The sequence below is a fragment of the Carassius auratus genome, chromosome 9 (genome assembly GCF_003368295.1).
Source record: "Carassius auratus strain Wakin chromosome 9, ASM336829v1, whole genome shotgun sequence".
Classification (NCBI taxonomy): Eukaryota; Metazoa; Chordata; class Actinopteri; order Cypriniformes; family Cyprinidae; genus Carassius; species Carassius auratus.
In genome coordinates this window covers 26,349,702-26,370,709 of record NC_039251.1, presented here as the reverse complement: position 1 = coordinate 26,370,709, position 21,008 = coordinate 26,349,702, and the positions used below count along the sequence as shown (strand labels likewise).

Here is a 21,008-nt window from a genome sequence, read left to right as displayed (position 1 = left end):
GTTGGTTTAGGTGTTTTCTTTGCCGATTTATATAGGCCTATAACTGATGAGCAGTTCAAGCACAGGCTTCGGGTCTAAATAGAGTGTCCGAGTGTGTGCACATCTGCAAAGACAATACAAACAAATGAGTGATTATACACACATTCATGGTCCAGACTCTGTCACAGGATTTAGGATTTAGATTTAATGAGTTGACTAATACTCAGATCATTTAATTGGCCGACTGAAAACACCAATTACGTTAAGAGGTCATGATTTACCAGAAGACTGACCAAAGAACCAGTGCCATGATCCCAGTCATTTGCACAAGCATCTGTTCTTTATTGGAGTAGAGAGAGTAATAAACTTTGTGGCACCTGCTTCTGTTTTTTATTATTATTTTATTTTATTTTTGTAATCATCTTGTGACTTTTTTTTAATATACAGTTGTGCTCATGAAATTACATATCCCTTGCAGAAAATGCAAAATGTTCATCATTTTAACAAAATAAGAGGGATAGGGAAAATTACATGCTATTTTTTATTTGTTCATTATGTTGCCTTCTTCAAACAGTAAATGTCTTCGCATTTTGTAATAGCCCATTCAGGACAGTACTTAATAAAAATAGCATGCAATTTTCATGATCCCTCTTATTTATTTAAAATTAACATATTTGCATATTCTGCAATCTTATGAGCACAACTGTGTATTATTTTTTGAACAATGTGGTTTATGCTCACTAAAACATAATGCATTTATTTAATGTAAATTACAGCACAAACATTAACATTGTGAAATATTATTACAATTTTAAATAGTTGTTTTAAATTTTCAGACTTTTAATGTAATTTATCCCTGTGATGCACAGCTAAATCCTAAAACTTTCAGTATCATTATTCCAGTCTTCCGTGTCACATGATCTTTCAGAAACTGCTGATTTGATGATCTGTTATTATCAGTATATTATACTGATGCTCAGTTGTTGTTTTATTTTTATAAATGTTGAAAATAGTAAAATATTTGTCACTGTCTAATATTTTTGTGGAAACCATGATACATTTTTTTTCAGGATTTTGTGATGAAGCTGAAAAGAACAGCATTCATTTGAAATACATTATTGATTGATTGATTGATTGACTAAAACTTTTTAAAAGTAGTGCATCATGGTTTCCACAAAATATTACGCATCAAAAACTGTTAACATTAATAATAACAATAATAAAATATATTTTTCTGAGAAACTAATCAGCATATTAGAATGATTTCTGATGGATCATGTGACACTGAAGAAATTATCAAATTCATGAAATTCATCTGAAATTCATGTTTGCAATTTTTACAATATTACCGTTTTACTGTATTTTGATCCAATAAATGCAAATACATTGCTAAAAAAAAACATAAAAATGTATGTAATAAAAAAAGTGTATTTTAAAATCCTATATATTTATGCATTTATACCATGAAATAAATCTGAGGTGGTTTTAAAACACTCTTACAGCTCAGTAAACCAAGTAAATAGAGTGAATAAAAATATCCTGGCAGACTTTAGATTTATTTGATTTTTTTTATTTCTTTAGGGTAGAATATAGTCATTCACAGCAACAGAGAATAAGCCTCCAGCCACGGGACATGGTTAAATAACTCACCTTTTAGATCAACCTTTGGCCTGTCAAAGTCCTTCACACACACTTACGCAGCGCTAAATAACACCTGAGCAGAAGCAGACAGCCACCTCCTTCACACCGGGACACTGAGGAGACTGCAGCAGGTGAGTGACACCACATAGATGGACCTTTAAAAATAGCATGGGCTTGAGAAAAATCTGCTTTGATGTGTACCTTACTATTTGAAAAATTTATTCTGAGCTATGTAATTTGAAGCATTTTTTCAGAATAGAATACAATAGAATAGACATGTTGATCCAGACTACCTAAATTTAGACAACGACACCCTGAGAATCATGTTGAAAACTTTTCTAATGCAGTTTGCTGACTCAAGTGAAATTCTTGCTTTTATATTATTTGTACGGATGAGAACCTTGACACAAGTTGCATTAATTATTAAACGGCAGCGAGGAGTTGTTTTTAGGCATAACGTGATGATGTGAAAACATTAGCAGCTCATAGAGCAGTTCATGGAGCACTCAAGTGTGAGCAGTGTACTTCAGCTCTCAGCTGATGTGTGAGGTATTGTGTAATTGATATGGTATCTGTTGAGCTTGAACCTACAGCTAGATGCTTGTGCTTTTTCCCCTGGTAAAAAAACATTTATCGAAATGAACCAAGGCTATAGGCAACCTTTCTAAAGCCTTGATGATGTTGATCCCTCCCAATTGTGTCTATTGTTTTGTAATTACTAATGTGTAATCCTGGAGAAAAGGTACAAGGTACACGTTATAAAAAAAAAACATATAACACATACAGTTGTTAACAATTGTGGAGTCAGAGCACGCATTCTAAAACTCACTCTAAAACAAAATAAACTTGAAAATGATTGTCATCTGTAATTACAGAGACAAGGTGCAAGCATTCTAAAGCAAGATGTGCTTTGACAGACACTTTGTTAACAATAGTTGTGGAATCCGATCGCTCACTCTCTTATGTATTCATTTGTTTATTTATTTCCTCTGCATCTATTTAAATTTAACATGAAATCACAATGTACTATATTTGTTAATGCACATTCTAGTGCATGATTAATTAGGGAATTATTGCAAAAAAAAAAGTTTACTGCACATAATAACTAAATTACATTATATGCTTTCTCTCCCTATGATATGTTTATTATTATTAGTAGTACTAGTATTACTATTATTATTTTATCTTTTGCATTTTTGAATACCCAGAAATATAAGTAAATTATTTTAAAATGTCATTTTACATTGACTCTAAGCCTTCAGTGATGTAGTTCAGCAGGTGCACCCTAACACAGGGCGGTGATTATATGGTCTTTGATAATTCTATATTACCCCAGTTATCACTCCATTTCAAGAACATAAGATTGCACAATCATGTTCACCTCTGTGTCTAATCTGCACGAGTCTGCTTTCATTGATTTCTAACACCTGCAATTACAAATACATTTAGGATCTACACACTTCATTGGTAATTACCAATGTTATCACCAAATGACTGGTATATACTGAACTGTGTGCATCTATGATAAGATAACATCAGGTGTACCAAGACGAGCATATTATCACGTTCGATGACCTCAGCGTAAAAGCAACACTGATCGATAGATGTTTCCTAACAGGGAAAATGGCTGGGCCAAAACCACGTGTCGTTACTCTGACCAAGCGAGAGGGTCAGGGCTATGGCTTCTACCTCCGAGTGGAGCACGGCGAGGAGGGTCACCTGATCCGAGCCCTGGAGATGGGCGGCATGGCTGAACTGGCCGGTCTGAAGGACGGAGACCGCATAGTCAGAGTCAATGGAACGTTTGTGGACAATTTGGAGCACAGCCAGGTCTGGTAAATTTGAAAATCGACTTTCTTTAAATCCTATATTATTTATTTCAATAGTCTGGTGGTAAACCTCAGTCTTTTTCATGGGTCAGGTTGCAGATTTGGTGAGAAAGAGTGGGATGAGCGTCACATTGCATGTCCTTGGAGAAGAGGCATATAAGACGGCTAAAGCCAATGGCGTGAATCTTGCTGACACTCAGTCCCAGTCAGGTCCGAGCCAGCCCACCATGAATGGAGTGTCTGCACCAACCGCCAAAGCCAAGCTTTGTTATCTGCAAAAATCCAGCAGTGGATTTGGTTTCTCCTTAAAGTCCACCAAAGGTAAGCCAAAAACTCCCAGATTCTTAAGTAACATCATATGATCTTGTTTAAAGTAATGCCTGTTTGGGCCAAGAACTAAATACTTAGAATTCATGTTGCAAAAAGGCGGGAAATTTCTAGGAAATTTTGGAAATTTCGCAAACTTCAGGATTTTTGGAAATATTCCAGAGATTTTTGGAAAGTTTCCTGAAATTCTCCACCTATTTGCAACCCTACTTAGTAAAAGCGACTAATCACGTTTGATTAATTTGATGTACCATTTAGAGACAGATTTATATGAAATTCAGATAAATGGTGAAAATGACAGAAATATCAAGTGTAGACTTTATTTGATTTTATTTATTTATTTATTTATTTTTAAATTAAGGTTCCAAAAGAGGGTTTTTGCAGTGATGCCATAGAATAATCTTTTTAAGGTTATCCAAAGAACCTTCTCAAAAAAATAAAATAAAATAAATAAATAAAAAATAAGAACAGTTTGATGAACAGTTTAATAATCAGAATTTTTTTTTAATCATTATTATTATTATAAAGAACATTCTGTGCAATAGAAAAGGGTCCATGGTTGTTACAAAAAACTCTTAATGAAACCTTAAATACCAATTAAAAAATAAATAACTTAAGAATGTAGTAACTGCCAATTGTTTCACAGTAATAATACAGAAAACAAAGCACTGAATCTAGTTAGATTTGTTCCTCAATTTGAATATATTTTAGAGATTTGCCTAAATCCTCTAATTAGTTAATTTTCAGCTAAAGGGATTAGAGCTTGCAAGCTCCAGAAAGTCTTTTCCAGTGCTGTCGACAATCAGCCAATGGTCACCCGTGGCTGAGAAAGTCAAACGTTAACTCATTTCTAAGGCCTGTTTTGGATGATTCAACCAATATGTTGATCATTGTTGGAATTATTTCAGATGACACATGAAGTACTAACAGAGTTTCTGATCTAACCCTGTTTCCTCTCAGGTACTAAAGGCGTATTCATGACAGAACTGGTGTCTGGAGGAGTAGCTGACCAGGCCGGTGTGAAGCTTGGTGATCGGATAGTGGAGATAAACAGTGAGAACGTTGAGAGTCTCTCACATGATCAGATTGTGAAGAAGGTAAGTTAAAATGGTGCTTTAATACTAACTGCAATAACATGCAGTGGAAGTCAGTGGGACCCAGAATCTTTTTGGTTAAAACCATTCTTATAAACATTAATAACTTTTGAGTGCAAACTGACTGGACCTTGACTCTACTGTTTTACCCTATCAGTGTTTGAGAAAAATATTATAATGATCTATATTGTAGTTGAAAGCAGCCGGGGACAAAGTGATGCTTCTGTTGGTGGATGAGGATGCTGAAAAATTCTTCAAGAGCAAAGGCATTCGCCCAAGCACAGCTCATGCCACTGTCAAGCACCTCCAGCAAAAACCTCGCATTGCAGACATGACCAAGAGAGCAGATGGCTATGGCTTTATCCTGAAGGAAGATCCTAAAGATGCAGGTAAGTGCTTGCCATGGTTTGGAAGTCAACTTGCAATACAAATCCAGCCTATTACACATTGTGTTTAAAATGTAAAATGTAGCCTAATTGTAGTGTAAAATGAAATTGAAATTGGTCACAAGCTATTTATTCATTCTTTTGTACGTTTTTAGATTTTTTTTCTTTATTTTATGTCATCCAAAGTGATTAACAGCACACTAATTGCATAGATGTCTCTCTGGAGCAACCTAAGGTTAAGTGCACTGCTCGCAGACTAGAACTCAGGGGAAATACAGCAGGACTGTTATTTCCTGGATCAGCCCTGATTCTCTTTGCATTACCACTGCATTACTTGCATTAGTTCTTCTGTTTATTTTTCGTTCTAGCATGGTGGTGCCACATGAACTCACTAAAGTTTATTGCAGTGTCAGGGCAATGTGTTTGCAATGTGCAACTGACATTGCGTAACTGTGATTCAGAGGAATTTTGATGATACTGTATAGTGATATGCAAAGGTTATCTACTGAAATGGCTCTTAGATGCAGTAAAAAAAAGATTAGAATTTTAATATGATTTAATATCACAAGATGTTCTTTTGTACAGTAAACGGTGTAGGGTGCAAAAGAGGGCATTCTATATAATATAATCAAAAACGTATTTTACCAGCACTGGATTTTCATTATAATTAATGAATACTTTTCATTACAAAAAATAAATAAATAAATAATGCATTAATAACTAAATTGGTTAAATTCGTATTCTTTGGATGCTCGCTGTAGATCCCGCTTTCTTGCATGCCACGCTTGGTCGATTATGTAATTCGAATTCTATGATGTATGGTCACCCTAGATAAACAGAGAAAAACATTTTGATTCATGTCATATTTTGTTTTCTCAGGCCATTATATTGGAGAAATAGACAAAGGAAGCCCTGCGGAGCGAGCGGGGCTGAAGAATATGGACAGGCTAGTAGCCGTAAACGGGCAGGAAATAGATAACTGCAGACATGAACAGGTGGTGGAGAAAATATCACATCAAGGAAACAAGTGCTCCCTCCTGGTGCTGGATGCTGAAACCGAGAAAATGTACAAATTGGTGAGTCCTTTTCATTCACTAAGATTGCTGCAGTACAGCACTGGTGATTGTGATTATTTAAATGTCAAATTTGAATCTTAAATTACATTTCATATTTCATTGTGTGATACTTTGATGTATAGGGTGGTGTTTCTCCACTTCTGTACTGGGAGGAAATGAGAGGATCTCCACCCAGTTATCCTGAGCATGAAGCTGAAGCCATACCTGCTCTAGCATCACCTGCTCCAGCGGCACCTGCTCCGGCAGATGTGGACCACAAACCCAAACTGTGCCGGCTGGAAAAGACCGCTGCTGGGTTTGGTTTCCATCTCAACGGCATCCAGGGACTTCATGGACAGTACATCAAAGAGGTGCGCTCTGAAAAAAATGACCCTTTTATTTATGTATCCTCATGACATTCCAAACCTGTGAGACTTTCTTTATTCAGCGGAACACAAAGGGAGATTTTTTTTTTTTTTTTACGCATATCCCAACTGTTCTTGTCTATTTAGTGAAAGTAAATAGGGACTAGTGTCTATCAAGCTCCAAAATATTAGAAAAGTACTATAAAAGAATGTTAAAAGTATCATAAATGTTGTCCATAAACATTATATTCTATGCCTGCACTCAAATAATAATAATACTATTAAATAGATTTAGAAAATATAATAAAACATTTATTTATGTATTTGAATTTCGTATAAAATGTTCACCCATTTGAATTCCATCATTTAACATTAATAAACTAATACTTATAATTTGATTCAATCTCATACATTTTACTTGAATATTGCTTGGTCCACGTCTAACCATATTTATATTAACCATGTCCATACTTTATTAACTAAATAAATTCAGTTGTTGTCACAATGAAAAGTTTTTTTGCAGATTTTAAGCTATCCAAATAAATGTTATGAAAATATACATTTTCAAATAGGCATATAGATGCAAATCTTTAGAAATATACTATGCCACAATGTTTTTTTGTGCCAAGATATTTTCTTAATAAAATTGAAAAGTTGTGTCTGAGAATCAGAAATATTGATCGCAATTCAATTAGCTGTTCTCTGGTATATATGAGAAATAAGAAAATATAACTTGGGAATGAATGAATGAATAGATCCACGATCCACATTTTTATTGATTGAAGAATTTGGATTTTGGAGTTACATTCACGTTTATTAAAAGAGTGGATAAGACATTCTTCCTTCAGATATAGAACATGAGGGTGAACTGATTTCATTTTGGGATAAATGAACCTGGTAATGTGTTTTCTCTCAGGTGGTGAAAGGTGGAGCAGCAGACAGAGCCGGATTGGAGGATGATGACATTGTTGTGGAGGTGAATGGGGTGAATGTGGAAATGAGCACACATGAGGAGGTTGTGAACCTCATCCGCGAGAGCGGGGACACGCTGGTCCTCCTAGTGGCTGAGAGGACGGCCTATGATCACCTGAAAGCACGAGGGATCGCCATCACCCCTCAGCTGCTGGATAAAGAGCCCGCCGCTGATGTCCCAGCACCAGCATACTCACTGGAGGACGAGAGGAAAGATACAGGAAGTGACAACGAAAGGCCGGCCACTCCACCTGCTCAAACCCGCTCAAGGGTCAGTACTGCTTTTCAGCATTTCTGATTGTTTTCAGCATTCACAGTTTACCTCACAATACTAAGTTTCTCATTCTGTTATCCTTTACTCACACTCGTGTCATTCCAAACCTTTTCATTGCTTTCATTCTTCTGTTCAACATTAAATACATTTTAAAAGAACCGTACACCTTCCACTAAAAGGTGTACAGTTAATTCCAACATGTACGTCTGAATATGTACATTAGCTTTGTGTTTGGGGTATAGACATAAGTATATTATAATATTATAGTTTTAGGGTGAAATATAGCATTTACGGTTGAGCTCAAAAGTGCATTTATTTATATATTCATTTATTTATTTATGCCTTTCTTCATCTACAGTGCATTAAATTGATCAAAAGTACAGTGAGGTTGTTTATAACGTTACAAAAGATTTCTATTTTCAATAAACGTTGTTCTTCTTTATGCTTTTTTTTTTATTCTGAAAAAAGTCTCACGGTTTCCATAAAAATATTAAGCATTATCAACTGTTTTCAACATTGCTAACAATAAGAAATGTTTCTTGAGCAGCAAATCAGCATATTAGAATGCTTTCTGAAGGATCATGTGACACTGAAGACTGGAGTAATTCAGCTTTGACATCACATGAGTTAATTACATTTTACAGCATATTAAAATAGTAAACTGCTTTTTTAAATTGTAATAATGTTTTACAACTGTATTTTTGATCAAATAAATGCAGCCTTGGTGAGCATAAAAGACTAAAACATAAAAATAAAAAATCTAGTGGAAGTGTATATTGTGATTTCTATTTTGAGCTAAATCTATTAACTATCCCTTTAAGGACACAAGCCATCACTAAATCCTGAAAGAGCAACTAACTCTTAACTTCTTTTTTGCACCCTAGTCGTCGTCTTCTTCATCCTCTTCATCGTCATCATCTTCAGCATCAGATGGGAGTGAGGACGAGAAACTCTAAGCACACCACACTTCTGTACCAACAGATACTTCCGATACTGTGATTTAGTGACAGGTTGATGCACTTACCTGGGGTGCATTTCCCAAAAGCATAGTTGCTAAACTGTTAGCAACTTAGTTGGCAATGGGAAATTGTACTGCAACCAACAAAGTTGATAACTTATTTAGCAACTCTGCTTTTGGGAAACGCACCCCTGATCAGCTAATACAATATGTTAAGAGGGGCAATGCACCTTTGAAAAAGAGACTTTAAGACCACTGATTAAAGAATATTTTCTATGTGAATTTACAAAGCTATTATAATTACAATATCAGATGAAACAGATTATTTCTGTACTGCTTTCATTGAGATCCACAACAACAATGATCTTTGTGAACTGGCTTTATTATGATTGTGATACATGAAATATAAAATTACAGGTAGTTATGGTCTTTCGGGCAATGCATACGTCTTGATTTATAATTTATTTTACAGAATGTTTTGTCACTTTCTCATGGATGCCTATTGAATAAAATTTCTTTATTCGGTGTGATGTCAAATGTGAAAATAATTCTTATCATTTTAAAGGTGCGTTTAGTTCTTTAGTGTTAGCACCAATGTTCTTCATATATTTAAAGTACTTATAACTAATGGTTAAAGTGGAAAAAATACTATGCTGCTATATGGATCCATTGATGATGATAAAATCAGGTGATTTGCACTTCAGCATTCAATGACAGATTTACATTGTAACTTATGCATCATGTATTATTCAGGAAAAATCATGAAATGTTTTATGCATAAAGAAAAATAAACGCCAGAAGCAAATCTACATCACCAATTAAAGATCTGTTTTCACTTTCTATATTTGTAGCTCCAGCTTTAATTGAACAAAACAGCCAAGGACTCCCTTCACTTACAAAGTTATATGATATTTCTAGCTTAGGATAACTAAATTCCAAGCTCTTCTTGGTTTACTCAACTCATCTCTTCACTCTCTTTTCCTCTCGCAAGGTTTCACAGATCTAGATATTATTTATTACATACACAACAAATCTTGCACAACCTTTGCGTCATTCACTTTTTGGATCATTTGTCTTACAATCATCTAAGAGCCCTATCCATCAAGACAATGAGGCAGGAGAAACCGCACACCCACAAGATGCATCTGTACCCACCAGACTCCCAAAGAGAGGAAAGTGGATGCAACAGAAGCCTTGTCAAACCTTTTGTCCCAGGGAGCCAGGTACCCATGAAGCACCAATGTCCACAAGGTTCCCACAGGGAGCTCCCATGACCGCCAGGAGCCCACATGGATCACCTGTGATTGTTGGGTTTTTTCCCAGAGGGAGTCCGGTTCCCACAAGATACTGTACACCAATGCCTGCCGGTTCCTAACGGGAAAAAATGGAGGCAGCAGAAGCCTCAGGCCTCAACAACAACTTTAACAGCCTCTTCTCCCCAGAGAGCATCCACATCTGCCAATGAAGTACAGCATCTTTTCAATATCAGTTTACAGTGCAGAAAAGGCTGTGCCCACCGTGGTACTATATACCACTTTCTGTTTAAAATCTTTGGTGTATTTCAGAATGGAACAAGCATTGTATTTAGATTTAATCTAAATAATAAATGTCTGTGTTCCTTCAACAGGACAGTGAAGGTCTATTTCAGCCACTTCTACTAAAAATAAAATAAAAAATGATTTGTGGAAATACAGCCTCTCCCCATTCCCATATCCATGGAGCACAGGAACATGAGTTAGTCCTTCTGGCTCTTCTTTTACTTTGAGATGTATTAACACTGACTTGAACTAAGCAGTCATGTTTTCTAGATCCTTTGTATGGTTTCAATACATACTTTAATTTCATACTTTCCAGTCAAATGAGAAACAAAAGCTCATGTATGTACTGATTTTTATGTACTATCAAATGATTAATCACGATTAATTACATCCAAAATAAAAATTTTGCTTAAATAATATATGTGTTTATTTATTATGCATATATAAATAGACACACATGCATGTATGTATTTCAGAAAAAAAATTATATATTAAATATATGTATAATATACTTTAAATTATGTGAATAGAAATATAAACATAAATATTTTCAAAATATACACTGTATGTGTATTTATATATATATATATATATATATATATATATATATATATATAATACATATAAACAGTACCAACATATATTATGTAAACAAAACCGTTTATTTTGGATGCGATTCATTGTTTGACAGCACTAATATTTGCATATGCAGAGAACAGGCTGTAGTTATAGCTATAGGAGGATCAGACACCTTCATGCAAACGCAGTGCGTGTCAATTCAAATATTGGAAAAAGTTTATCTACAATCGATACATATTTATATATGTTTGTCCTCTATGGAGTGTAGATTGATGGGGGGGGGGGGGTAATTTAAAGCAGATTAACAAGGCAGCATCATATCAAATATTCCCACCTTTGTATACAAAGCTTCTGTTCATTTTTGTCTTTAGCGCTTTCCTTGTTATTCGGATGTGCATATACTAATTCTCCGGCTGTTTTTGCTGGTAAAGTATTTTAAGTATTTTAAAGTGTTTAATAGCTTAGTTTTTGCTCTTCGTATCACCAAACACCAATATGGTTATAGTGTAGAAGTGGCAGCCAATGAATGAAGGTGAGGATTCTCGTTGCATATCACACCATTTCAGAATTACGAAATACACAGAGGAATGTGCGACCCACACAAAACCGAATTAAAACCACTTTTCATTTAAGACGTCATGCTTTTCAGAAAACACTACTTATTCCTTGTAAACCTTTTTCAGCTTCAATCTACTGAATGTACCAATAAGAATCAGTGGAAATGCTTGAAAAAGCCTTTGGAAATCTGAGCTTCCTGCAGTTACATCTCTGGCACGCAGATATTGCCTTTTCAGTAAATCAATGGCATCTGTCAAACACACACACACACACAAAATATAATACACAAGGCCAAAGTACATGTATTCTTAAACCAGTTCTAGATGATTTCAGCAGAAGATTATGACTCACGCTCAATACAGTATCCGCATGTGAATCATTGAGACATGGAATGATAGTAACGATTAACAGACCTGAAAGAACAACAAGAGTCCAACAGTCCACTGTAACATAACTGGGTGTTGCCGAGATATAGATCTGATGTCTATTAATGATAAAAGATGGCTCAAGAGTGACTGATTTCATGGTAAACAAACTAGAGAGAGCCTTTAGTTTGTTCACCTACCGTGATAAACATAATAACACCTGGTACGGGACATTAGATGCATTTTATAAAAAAAAAAAAAAATGACACCCACATTTTATATTATTTTGTCCCATCCATTAATTTGATTCTATTTAAACAATACAGCTAATCAGCATTTTTTAAACCAAAGTCCAGTAAACACTGTTTCTGGGCACCTCCTGATTCAGGAAATACAGACCCAAAAATGCTCATTACAGGGCAGAGGCAAAAAAAGTCCTTCTAAAGGGAGAGACAAAAGAAATGCGTCTCTCTCTGATGAGGTCACAGGGTCATGTGCTTCTCTGGTGCCTGTTTGTGGGCCAGGTAAAGGAAGAGGATGCTGGAGAGAGCACTGACCAGGAAGATCACGTCAAACCAGCGGTGGTAGAAGTTAAACTGCAGTTCTCCCAGGACCTCCGTCACTATGGTGCGGTACTCTAAAGGCATGCTCATCCGCATCAGGAGCACAGACGACACAAAATACATGCCCTACACACAGACAGCAGAGAGTGGGAGAGAGAGACAGAGAAGATGCACCATTTTGAATATGAGGAGGGTTCTCGAAATATTAGTAGGACAAGGATTCAAAAACAGTTATTATTCAAAATCACCAAAAAGACCAGGTTTAAAAAAAAATTATTACAGTTATCTATTATTTCTGCTGGAAAAACACTAAACACTTTTACACTACAGTTCAAAAGTTGTTGTTTTTTTCTCTCATTTCTAAATGTTCTGTTCTTGTACTGTTCGGAAAAACAGTAAAATTATTTTTAATTATTTTTAAAATTATTTTTGTGTGTGTGTGGAAAATGTGATACATTTTTTTGCATTCTATGATGAATATAAAGAATAACATTTATTTAAAATAGAAACATTATAAGTGCATTAAAAAATATTTTCTTAAAAAAAAAAACTAATTAATAATTTGTATATCATAATCTATAATAATGCATATATCATACTTACATCAAATGTTTGCTGATGTATGTATATGCCTTAAAATTAAAGGGATAGCTCACCCAAAAATGAAAATTCTGTCATTGATTACTTTACCTCTATGACCCTCCATAGACAGCAAGGGTACTAACATGATCAAGGCCCCGAAAGGTGGTAAGGACATCGTTAAAATAGACAGATACATTTGTAGAATAAATTAGCTATTTTTGGTTTCTTTTTGCACAAAGTGTATTCTCATAGCTTTGCAAAATTAAGTTGAAACACTGATGTCACATGGACTATTTTAAAGATGTCCTAACTACCTTTCTGGGCCTTGAACGTGATAGTACTCTTGCTGTCAGAAAGTACTATGCAGATTCAGAAAGCTCCTGGATTTCATCAAAAATATCTTAATTTGTGTTCCAAACATGAACAAAGGTCGTACCGCCTTGGAACAAGATGAGGGTGAGAAATTACAGAATCTTCTTTTTTGGGTGGACTATCATTTTAACAAAACTTACAATTAGTACAGTTATTATTATTATTATTATTCATTTTATTATTATTATTATTATTATGTCTCACCATGATCTGAGCCAGGACGAGCACAATGACATTGGAGGACTTGCTGCTGGATATGGCATAGAAAAACTGTGAACAAAAGAGAGAGATTAAACAAAACTGCTTTTCATTAGCTTTAAACAACATTAATGCGTCTTAGAAACCGAATTAGACCATGTTGCAGTTGCTCAAGGAAATAATCTGCTCTCTCCACACCGACCAAACCGACACGCCTACGCACACGTACAGTAATATATGACCGTTTCCCCTTAAGTGATAAGACTGAATGAGAAAAAAACAGGTTCATCCTTTATTACCTTGGTGAGTGTGATTAAAAGGCCTCGTATGGACGTGACTATGATGATTCCCACCAGGATAAAGGAAATGTGCTGAGACCAGAACTTGACCTGTGGGAAAACAAAGATTTAAGTTCTTCTGCACATAAATTGGGAGGCTTTATCCATTAGAAAGGGATGAGCAGCATTTTGCCCTTATCGGTGGAGAGCAAGAGTGAAGCCGGACACAGATTACATGTTTAAGAGGCTGAATCATTACCTCCTCATGGGGAAAGATTAAACCGTCATTTAACAGGCTGGGGAACAATTAACTGCCAGCCAAAGCAGTAAATGTCAGCTGACACAGGACACACAAATCACAGCATGCATATACAATCACAGAATAAAGTCTATTAAGAGTGGATACGCAACAATTATGTACATGAGTGTGTACTAACAAATGTAATTGTTAAAAAAAATTAAATAAATACTATCATTAAATAAGTTAAGAAACAACTGGTATGGTAATTTTTCCTTCTGACAAGACCGTCCTAACATCTGATCTGTCTACAGTTTTATATATTGTCCAATAGGGGGCACAGAAACACAAGAAGGAAGACTTTCCCATTAGATAAAGAGACATTAAAAATGTAAAGAGAGTTTTATCAGCAAAAAACATAACATTTACTATTGTTCGAAGGTTTGGGGTCAGCAGCTTTTTCTTTTCTTTTCTTTTTAACCAGCAAGGATGCATTAAATTGTTCAAAAGCAGAAAGTACACATTTCAAAACATTTCTATTTCTAATAAATTCAGTTCAAACTTTCTGTTCAAGAAAACTGATATAATCCTGATATGAATAAAAAAAAAAAAAAAAAAACGTATCAGGTTTCCCACAACTGTTTTCAACATCGATTATAATTAGAGATATGTATATATATTTAAAGAGTTCTTTTTTTTTATAGTTATAATATTTCATAATATTACTGTTTTTGCTATATTTTTGTGAATTGAGACTGGGTCAGTATAAGTGACTTCTTTATAATTTCAAAAACATTTAATATGTTTCTAATAATAGTGAATTACACCACTCACACTCACAACTGAGTATCAGAAGTGGAGTAAAACATTTAAATATGAAATAAGAAGTCTGATAGCGAAGCTTAAAGAAATTTAGCTAGCCAAAATATGTATGAAGCAGCGTAAACTGATGATAACTTACGTCAAACTGAATGCCGAGGTAGTTGACTGTGATCTCGATTCCTCTCGTCACTGGGTCAGTCTTCCCCACACGGTCAAACACTATGTTGATAGTAGCCTAAGAAGAACACATTACATAATGTCAATGATTCTTACAATGGTCTATAATACATGCCAGCCAAAATGAGCAAAAACTATTCTTACCATGAATATTTTCCACACGCAGTAAATGGAGAAGAAATAACCTAAGAAGTTGAAGTATTTCCCCTGAAATGTTTTTGAGTATTCGATCCGTTCCTTTGAATACAGAGACATAAGATCATTATAGTGTTTTAAGAACTTACTTTTATTTAAATAAAAGATTTATATGGACACATTTTGACCAAAGAATTGCCAAGACTATACTGTGTCTACTGGATATTTACTTGATATTTCGAAGTCAAAAGAAAAAAGAACTAACTGTAATTGTTTGTTTTTAGGGTTTTGTTAATTTCCACGTCTGTCCTGGAGATTACAATGTTTTAAATTGCCTGATGCATACTTCCTTCTTTTACATGAGCACGGGATCCCTGTGCATAGAAATACAACTTTGTTTCATTTTAAATACCTTGGTAGCTTGCAGGTCCACGGTCTCCAGGAAAAGCTGTCTACTGAGCTCCTCCAGAGCATCCACTTCCTGCTGGATCAGAGAAAGATCTGCCGTGCCAAGGTTAAGAAACAAACATCCCTTTTGAGGAGCCTGCGGTCTTAAACTAGTGCATCAAATTCACAACCCCCCAAAAATTAGTGCTCTCAGCCTTAATGAACAATATTACTAAAAAATAATACAATCCAGCATATGCATATGGATTTATAGCCAATTTAGAAAAATACATTTATAACACATTTCAATGTCTGACTTCATTCAAATTATTATTTGCTTTTGTAGACGCATTGTAAAATCTGGGTCCTGAACCATAAGCAATTGAGAAGCATTGTGTTAAGCCAGCAGGTTAACCAATCTACTTAAGATGCAGATCCTCACACAGTATTTACTGCCCATTAGCTACTGCTTCAAATTAAATTGCTGTGGCAGTCCTCAGGGAGCGAACAGGAGTTAAGAGCTTGGTTCAGACACTTAAGGCACAATGGTGATGAAATGTGATCTCAGTAACTCTCCGGTTGCTGGGTCTCTTCTAAATGAGACTGAATTAGTAACTCAGGACCTGTACGGTCAGCCTGCTGCCTCAGACGAACCGGCTCATTAAGGATACTCTCACTGCCTGATGGTGAGGAGGTCACGCTCTTGATCATCCCCCAGAATCCCGTCTGTTTATTCTGCTCCTCTCCACGCTGGTACATCTGCCTTCTTGTCATGGCAATCCTACAAAGAGACATTAAAAAGTTCTTAAAAAGACAAAAAAAAAAAATGGTTCGGTCACAAATCCTACTTATTTACTACTTTTGGATCATATAAAATCCATAAATGTAGGGTTAGAAATATTTTATTTTTTTCAACATAATGTTTTAACATACAATCTTCAGCATAATAAGGATCATGTGACACTGAAGACTGGAGAAACAGCTAATCAAGATTTGTGAATATGTTTCCCCTGTCTGCTTGGATCCCTCTCTTTATACAGCTTACCTTTTCTTTTTACTGACAATCATGTCCATAGTCTGAAGAAGTCTTCTCTCCAGGGCCAGGATATCACTGTCTGTCACATTTCTGAGCAAACAAACATCTAGTATCTTACATATAAAATATACAACAGGCTATTCTCTGTTATTTTATGTGTCTAAGAGCAAAGATACCTCAGAAAATATGACATGTATGTATAAGGACAGTTAACAGCACCAAAGCCAGAGAGAAGAGCCATCAGTGTGACCCCAATGACCCCCACACGACTGATCAGCTGCTCTATGGACAGAATGCCTGAGAATAAAACAAAAAAAAAAACATATACATTATTACTTGTAATATATTTACTTTCCTAAAGCACATTTATTGTTAATGTGCTTGAATTATTGGTGCACATTATTCCAAAAATATTCCAAAATAACAAATGATTGTGTTCTCCAAGTCTACAGATTTTGTGAAATATTATGCTACATTCATAAATGCATAGAAAGCTTTATGTTGACAGTGCCTACCATGTTTTGGACTAAGTATAGGGAAGGGATCGCCCAGTTTCCAGAAGAAATACATGAATGTGAACCAGACCACGCATGAAAAAAGCAACCTTTGTCTCTGCACTGTAAAATAGCAGGAAAAAAGGGTAGGGTGCATAAGTTAATTTTGACATTCTGACAGCATCGATCCATTGGTGAGCAAGTTATTTTAAAAAAAAACTAATCTACATATTGAATCGTCTGGGTGTAGGTACATTTTTAGCAAATTTTCATTTTGGGGGGGGGGGACTATTCCTTTAAACAAGCAAATGGAAAATCTACAAAATATAAAGAGAGAACCAAATCCACTTACGTAATCGTATATTACTGACCACAAAGTAGCCAATGTAGAAAGGCACCACAAATATCAGAACCAGTAATATTACATACAAATTCAGCTTCCAGTGGAAATATCGGGACCTGTTTAAAAAAAACAACAACAACAACAACAAACAGCATGTGAGCATCTGGTCTACTTTTCTCACCACTGGTTTTTAGTCATGAATACTTACGTGCTGCTTAATACGCCGAGGATCTCAAAGATAATGAGCTCAAACATAGTGCAAGAGAAGGCAAACGTGATGGAAAAGACCACCTGCACAACATACTGTCGAACCTGAGGAGGAATTGAGACAGATTATAAATACTGAAAGCCCAGAGTCAACACCACTGTTCTAAATCTACACTCTTACGCACGATACCTCATAATCTTTAAACAACTGCCTCATGAAAAACAGCCACCCGAACCCAAAAAACAGCACCTGTGGACACAAAATCATGTTTAACACATCCTCCAAGCATTTCTATGTGAAATACTTAATTATGTTGCATTATGCACACAACCAACACATAAACCAAAAACCTTCAAAACTACTAATACAACTATATTATACTATCGTTATATTAACTATCAACATTTAACTATTCGAAATAATACTGTAGTGTTTTGTCAAAAGTAAATAATAATAAAAAATAATAATCTGTTATTATTATTAGACATCTGTTACAGACAAGGACACAGTCGGACAGACACCTTTTAAGTATTTTAATTGTTTTGCATCATTTAAAGCATTTAACCTTGGTAACATGTGGTTCACTGCACAATGAAGGAAGTGTTTGTGTTCGTGTTGTGGATGCTAATAAACATGTATTAATGAACGAGAGATAAGACATACCTGAGAAGTGAACATAATCACTGAATCTACGAAGAAAGACATGGTGTGGCATGTGGTTTGGCGTTTATAGACAGAAAATGACAAACGTGCCCTCAGCTCATTATGTTAAAAATGCTCTGTTAGTACAGAGAAGCAACTAACGAACAAAACAAGTGTCCGAATGAGCTGTCAAGCTGCTGACGTCATGACACGGGACAAAAAGGTTTTCCGGCGCACAGTGATGTCATCATCAACTGGTTGATAACGCGACCGAACTCGACCGCTAGAAGGCGTTACCTGCTCAAAAATTATTAGTTTTTTCAACAAATCACATCTCTTGCAAAATGAAGCACTGCATTCAAAATATCACAAACACGTCTCAAAAGCAAACATTTGCAAACACCATTGCCGTAATATTAATTCATGTTCGATTTTTGTGTGTTGCATAGAGAACTCTGTGTTGTGTTTTGCAAAAAAAAATTAGTAATTGAAAACTGAGTCAAAGGTCCAGAATTAGTGTATGGTTTTGCAGATTTGGAGTGTGGTTCCGCTATATATATATATTTTTAATTTGATGTTCATTATTATTATTAACAGCAATAACAATTTATTATTTACAACTATTTATTTGCTAATGCTTTGCCAATTCAAAGTTGCTATTTTACTATTTTACTGAGTGACATAAAAAAACAACACACAGAGAGAGAGAGAGAGAGAGAGAGAGAGAGAGAGAGAGAGAGAGAGAGACTGAGGCCAGGGGCTGGGTGTTTCATTATTAAGATGGAAAGTCTCGTCAGACTGAAGCAACATGGAACAGAGAACATGGGAGTCTTGGCTAAATCACATCCTGTGAAAGCTGTCACCACACAGCAGTCCCAGTGGCTTAGTCCCCAACAGATTATACTTCCATTCAGCCTGTGGTGTTATTTTCATAACATAGAAATATATCAAAACCTTACTTACATCATTTGCAGTTCCTTTTCTTTGTGTCAGTATAGTTACAAGTAAAAAAAAAAAAAAAAACTATAAAAAAAGAAACATGGTGTATTTTGCATATTGATGGATCTTTTTGATAACTGTTTGTTATGAGCAACAATATTAAACTGATCAAATGGAGACTTTATTGCATTTATGTTATTTGGATTTTTAGAGAAGATCTGAACACATAAAGCCTGTAAAGAATATCAGAGATTTCAGTATGAGCTTTTTCTCAATAGGTATGTCAGTTTTCAAAACCCTTCATGCAATGCTCTTTTCTAACCTTCAGCTTGGCATAGATGTAAAGTTCACATCCAGAATGCAACAACACTTCATTCATGTCTCAAATTAAGTAATTTTTCCATAACTCAAAGGTTGTCGCTGTCACTTGTAATATAGTGACCTTAAAAAAAAAAACTAGTTTTTTTTTTATTGCTAACATTTCAAAACTTCAACTTCAAAACAACCTCTTTTTTTTTAAAACTTTACACACAAATCCAAGAATTTAACAAAAAAAAAAAAAAGGAATAATGCCATTATAAAGATGTAGTCACTGAATGCATTTTTTGCCAAAGCAATTGTGAATGATCCACGGTTTACCTCTTATAAACTGCTGTGTGAACAGTTTTGAAAAAGCTACCTAAAATGGGTCCTGGCAATAAAAAAATAAAAAAATAATAATAATACAAATGAAAAAAAAACTGTAGCACTTCACTTTACTGTATACCAACAAATATCTAAAAAACCTTAGGAGAAACATCTGATAAAAAGTTGACTAGAACATATGTGCCCTGATCCTGTGAGCTTCAAAAAGCAACTTCTGAGCAATAAAAACCTGTTTCCTTAAGCAAAACCCTTTAAGACCAGCTGTTTTAGACCAACCCTCACTCTGCTACTGCTACAACTCACCCAAAGAAAATAAGCATGAAGTCAAGACCTCCCACAACTCCCCAAAAGGCTTGTCTTCCTCCCAGCCTCTGAAGAGCTTCTCGACAGTGCTGAGGTGTGAATTGAAACAGATGCTCAGGTGTCCCACAGCACTGTCAGCACACAATTGGAGTTGTCAGAGAGTTTGCTAATTCATTGGCTGATTTATTTATATACTGCAGGAGTCTAGGACTGGTGTGTGGGGAAGCATCCGCTGTGGAGACTGTGAAGCAATGAAAGCGATAAAGTGTTTCTGATGAGATTTTGGGACTCTCGGGATGGCAATATTGTTTGAATGTGAGAGGGCTAAAGAAAGTCTCACAGGCCTCTTTCAGCTCTGATGTTTTATTTTCATATTTGCAAATTTATACACATTGATTGTCTGGCGTAATTTTTTTAATGAGAATATGATTTGTATATGCTACTGTAACTGCGAAAATGATAAACACAGTACCGCACAACAAGCAATAGAGAAGCATTAAACTATGCAAACAGTTTTAACATAATCCTTTTTTTTAGGGAGTGAATGAGTTTAATTGGCTTTAATGTCACATACGAATTATCAGCATCTTGGTTTTCTCATCCATCTCTCAGCAGTGGTTCACCACCTTTGAACTTTCACCCATTTTACCCATTCCGGATTTATTTATTCCAGTTGTTCATTTTTAAACAATAATTGTATTTTCCAGAGGAAGGTTTATATCTCTG

At 35.3% G+C, this 21,008-nt stretch overlaps 2 protein-coding genes across 3 annotated transcripts; one reads left to right on the top strand and one right to left on the bottom strand.

Annotated features, from left to right (window-relative positions):
• The first annotated feature begins 1,595 nt into the window (after nucleotides 1-1,595).
• pdzk1 (PDZ domain containing 1) lies at nucleotides 1,596-9,693 on the top strand. The gene is made up of 9 exons (XM_026272333.1): nucleotides 1,596-1,751; nucleotides 3,239-3,450; nucleotides 3,542-3,770; nucleotides 4,737-4,873; nucleotides 5,064-5,259; nucleotides 6,136-6,332; nucleotides 6,455-6,682; nucleotides 7,593-7,919; nucleotides 8,807-9,693. The coding sequence occupies exons 2-9, from the start codon at nucleotides 3,244-3,246 to the stop codon at nucleotides 8,876-8,878; spliced, it is 1,593 nt and encodes a 530-aa protein (XP_026128118.1). The 5' UTR covers nucleotides 1,596-1,751; nucleotides 3,239-3,243; the 3' UTR covers nucleotides 8,879-9,693.
• A 2,141-nt stretch (nucleotides 9,694-11,834) lies between these two features.
• si:ch73-390b10.2 (Golgi pH regulator) lies at nucleotides 11,835-18,645 on the bottom strand. Of its 2 annotated transcripts, none has more exons than XM_026272331.1 (14): nucleotides 18,417-18,645; nucleotides 17,943-18,002; nucleotides 17,754-17,857; nucleotides 17,555-17,661; nucleotides 17,224-17,325; nucleotides 16,885-17,005; nucleotides 16,718-16,798; nucleotides 16,344-16,453; nucleotides 15,698-15,789; nucleotides 15,295-15,387; nucleotides 15,113-15,208; nucleotides 13,935-14,024; nucleotides 13,642-13,707; nucleotides 11,835-12,609 (listed from the first exon to the last, which is right to left on the bottom strand). In XM_026272331.1, the coding sequence occupies exons 1-14, from the start codon at nucleotides 18,456-18,458 to the stop codon at nucleotides 12,403-12,405; spliced, it is 1,371 nt and encodes a 456-aa protein (XP_026128116.1). In that variant the 5' UTR covers nucleotides 18,459-18,645; the 3' UTR covers nucleotides 11,835-12,402. The 2 variants fall into 2 exon arrangements, with proteins under 2 accessions (XP_026128116.1, XP_026128117.1); XM_026272332.1 differs by having other exon boundaries at nucleotides 15,698-15,786; nucleotides 18,417-18,643.
• Nucleotides 18,646-21,008: the final 2,363 nt, after the last annotated feature.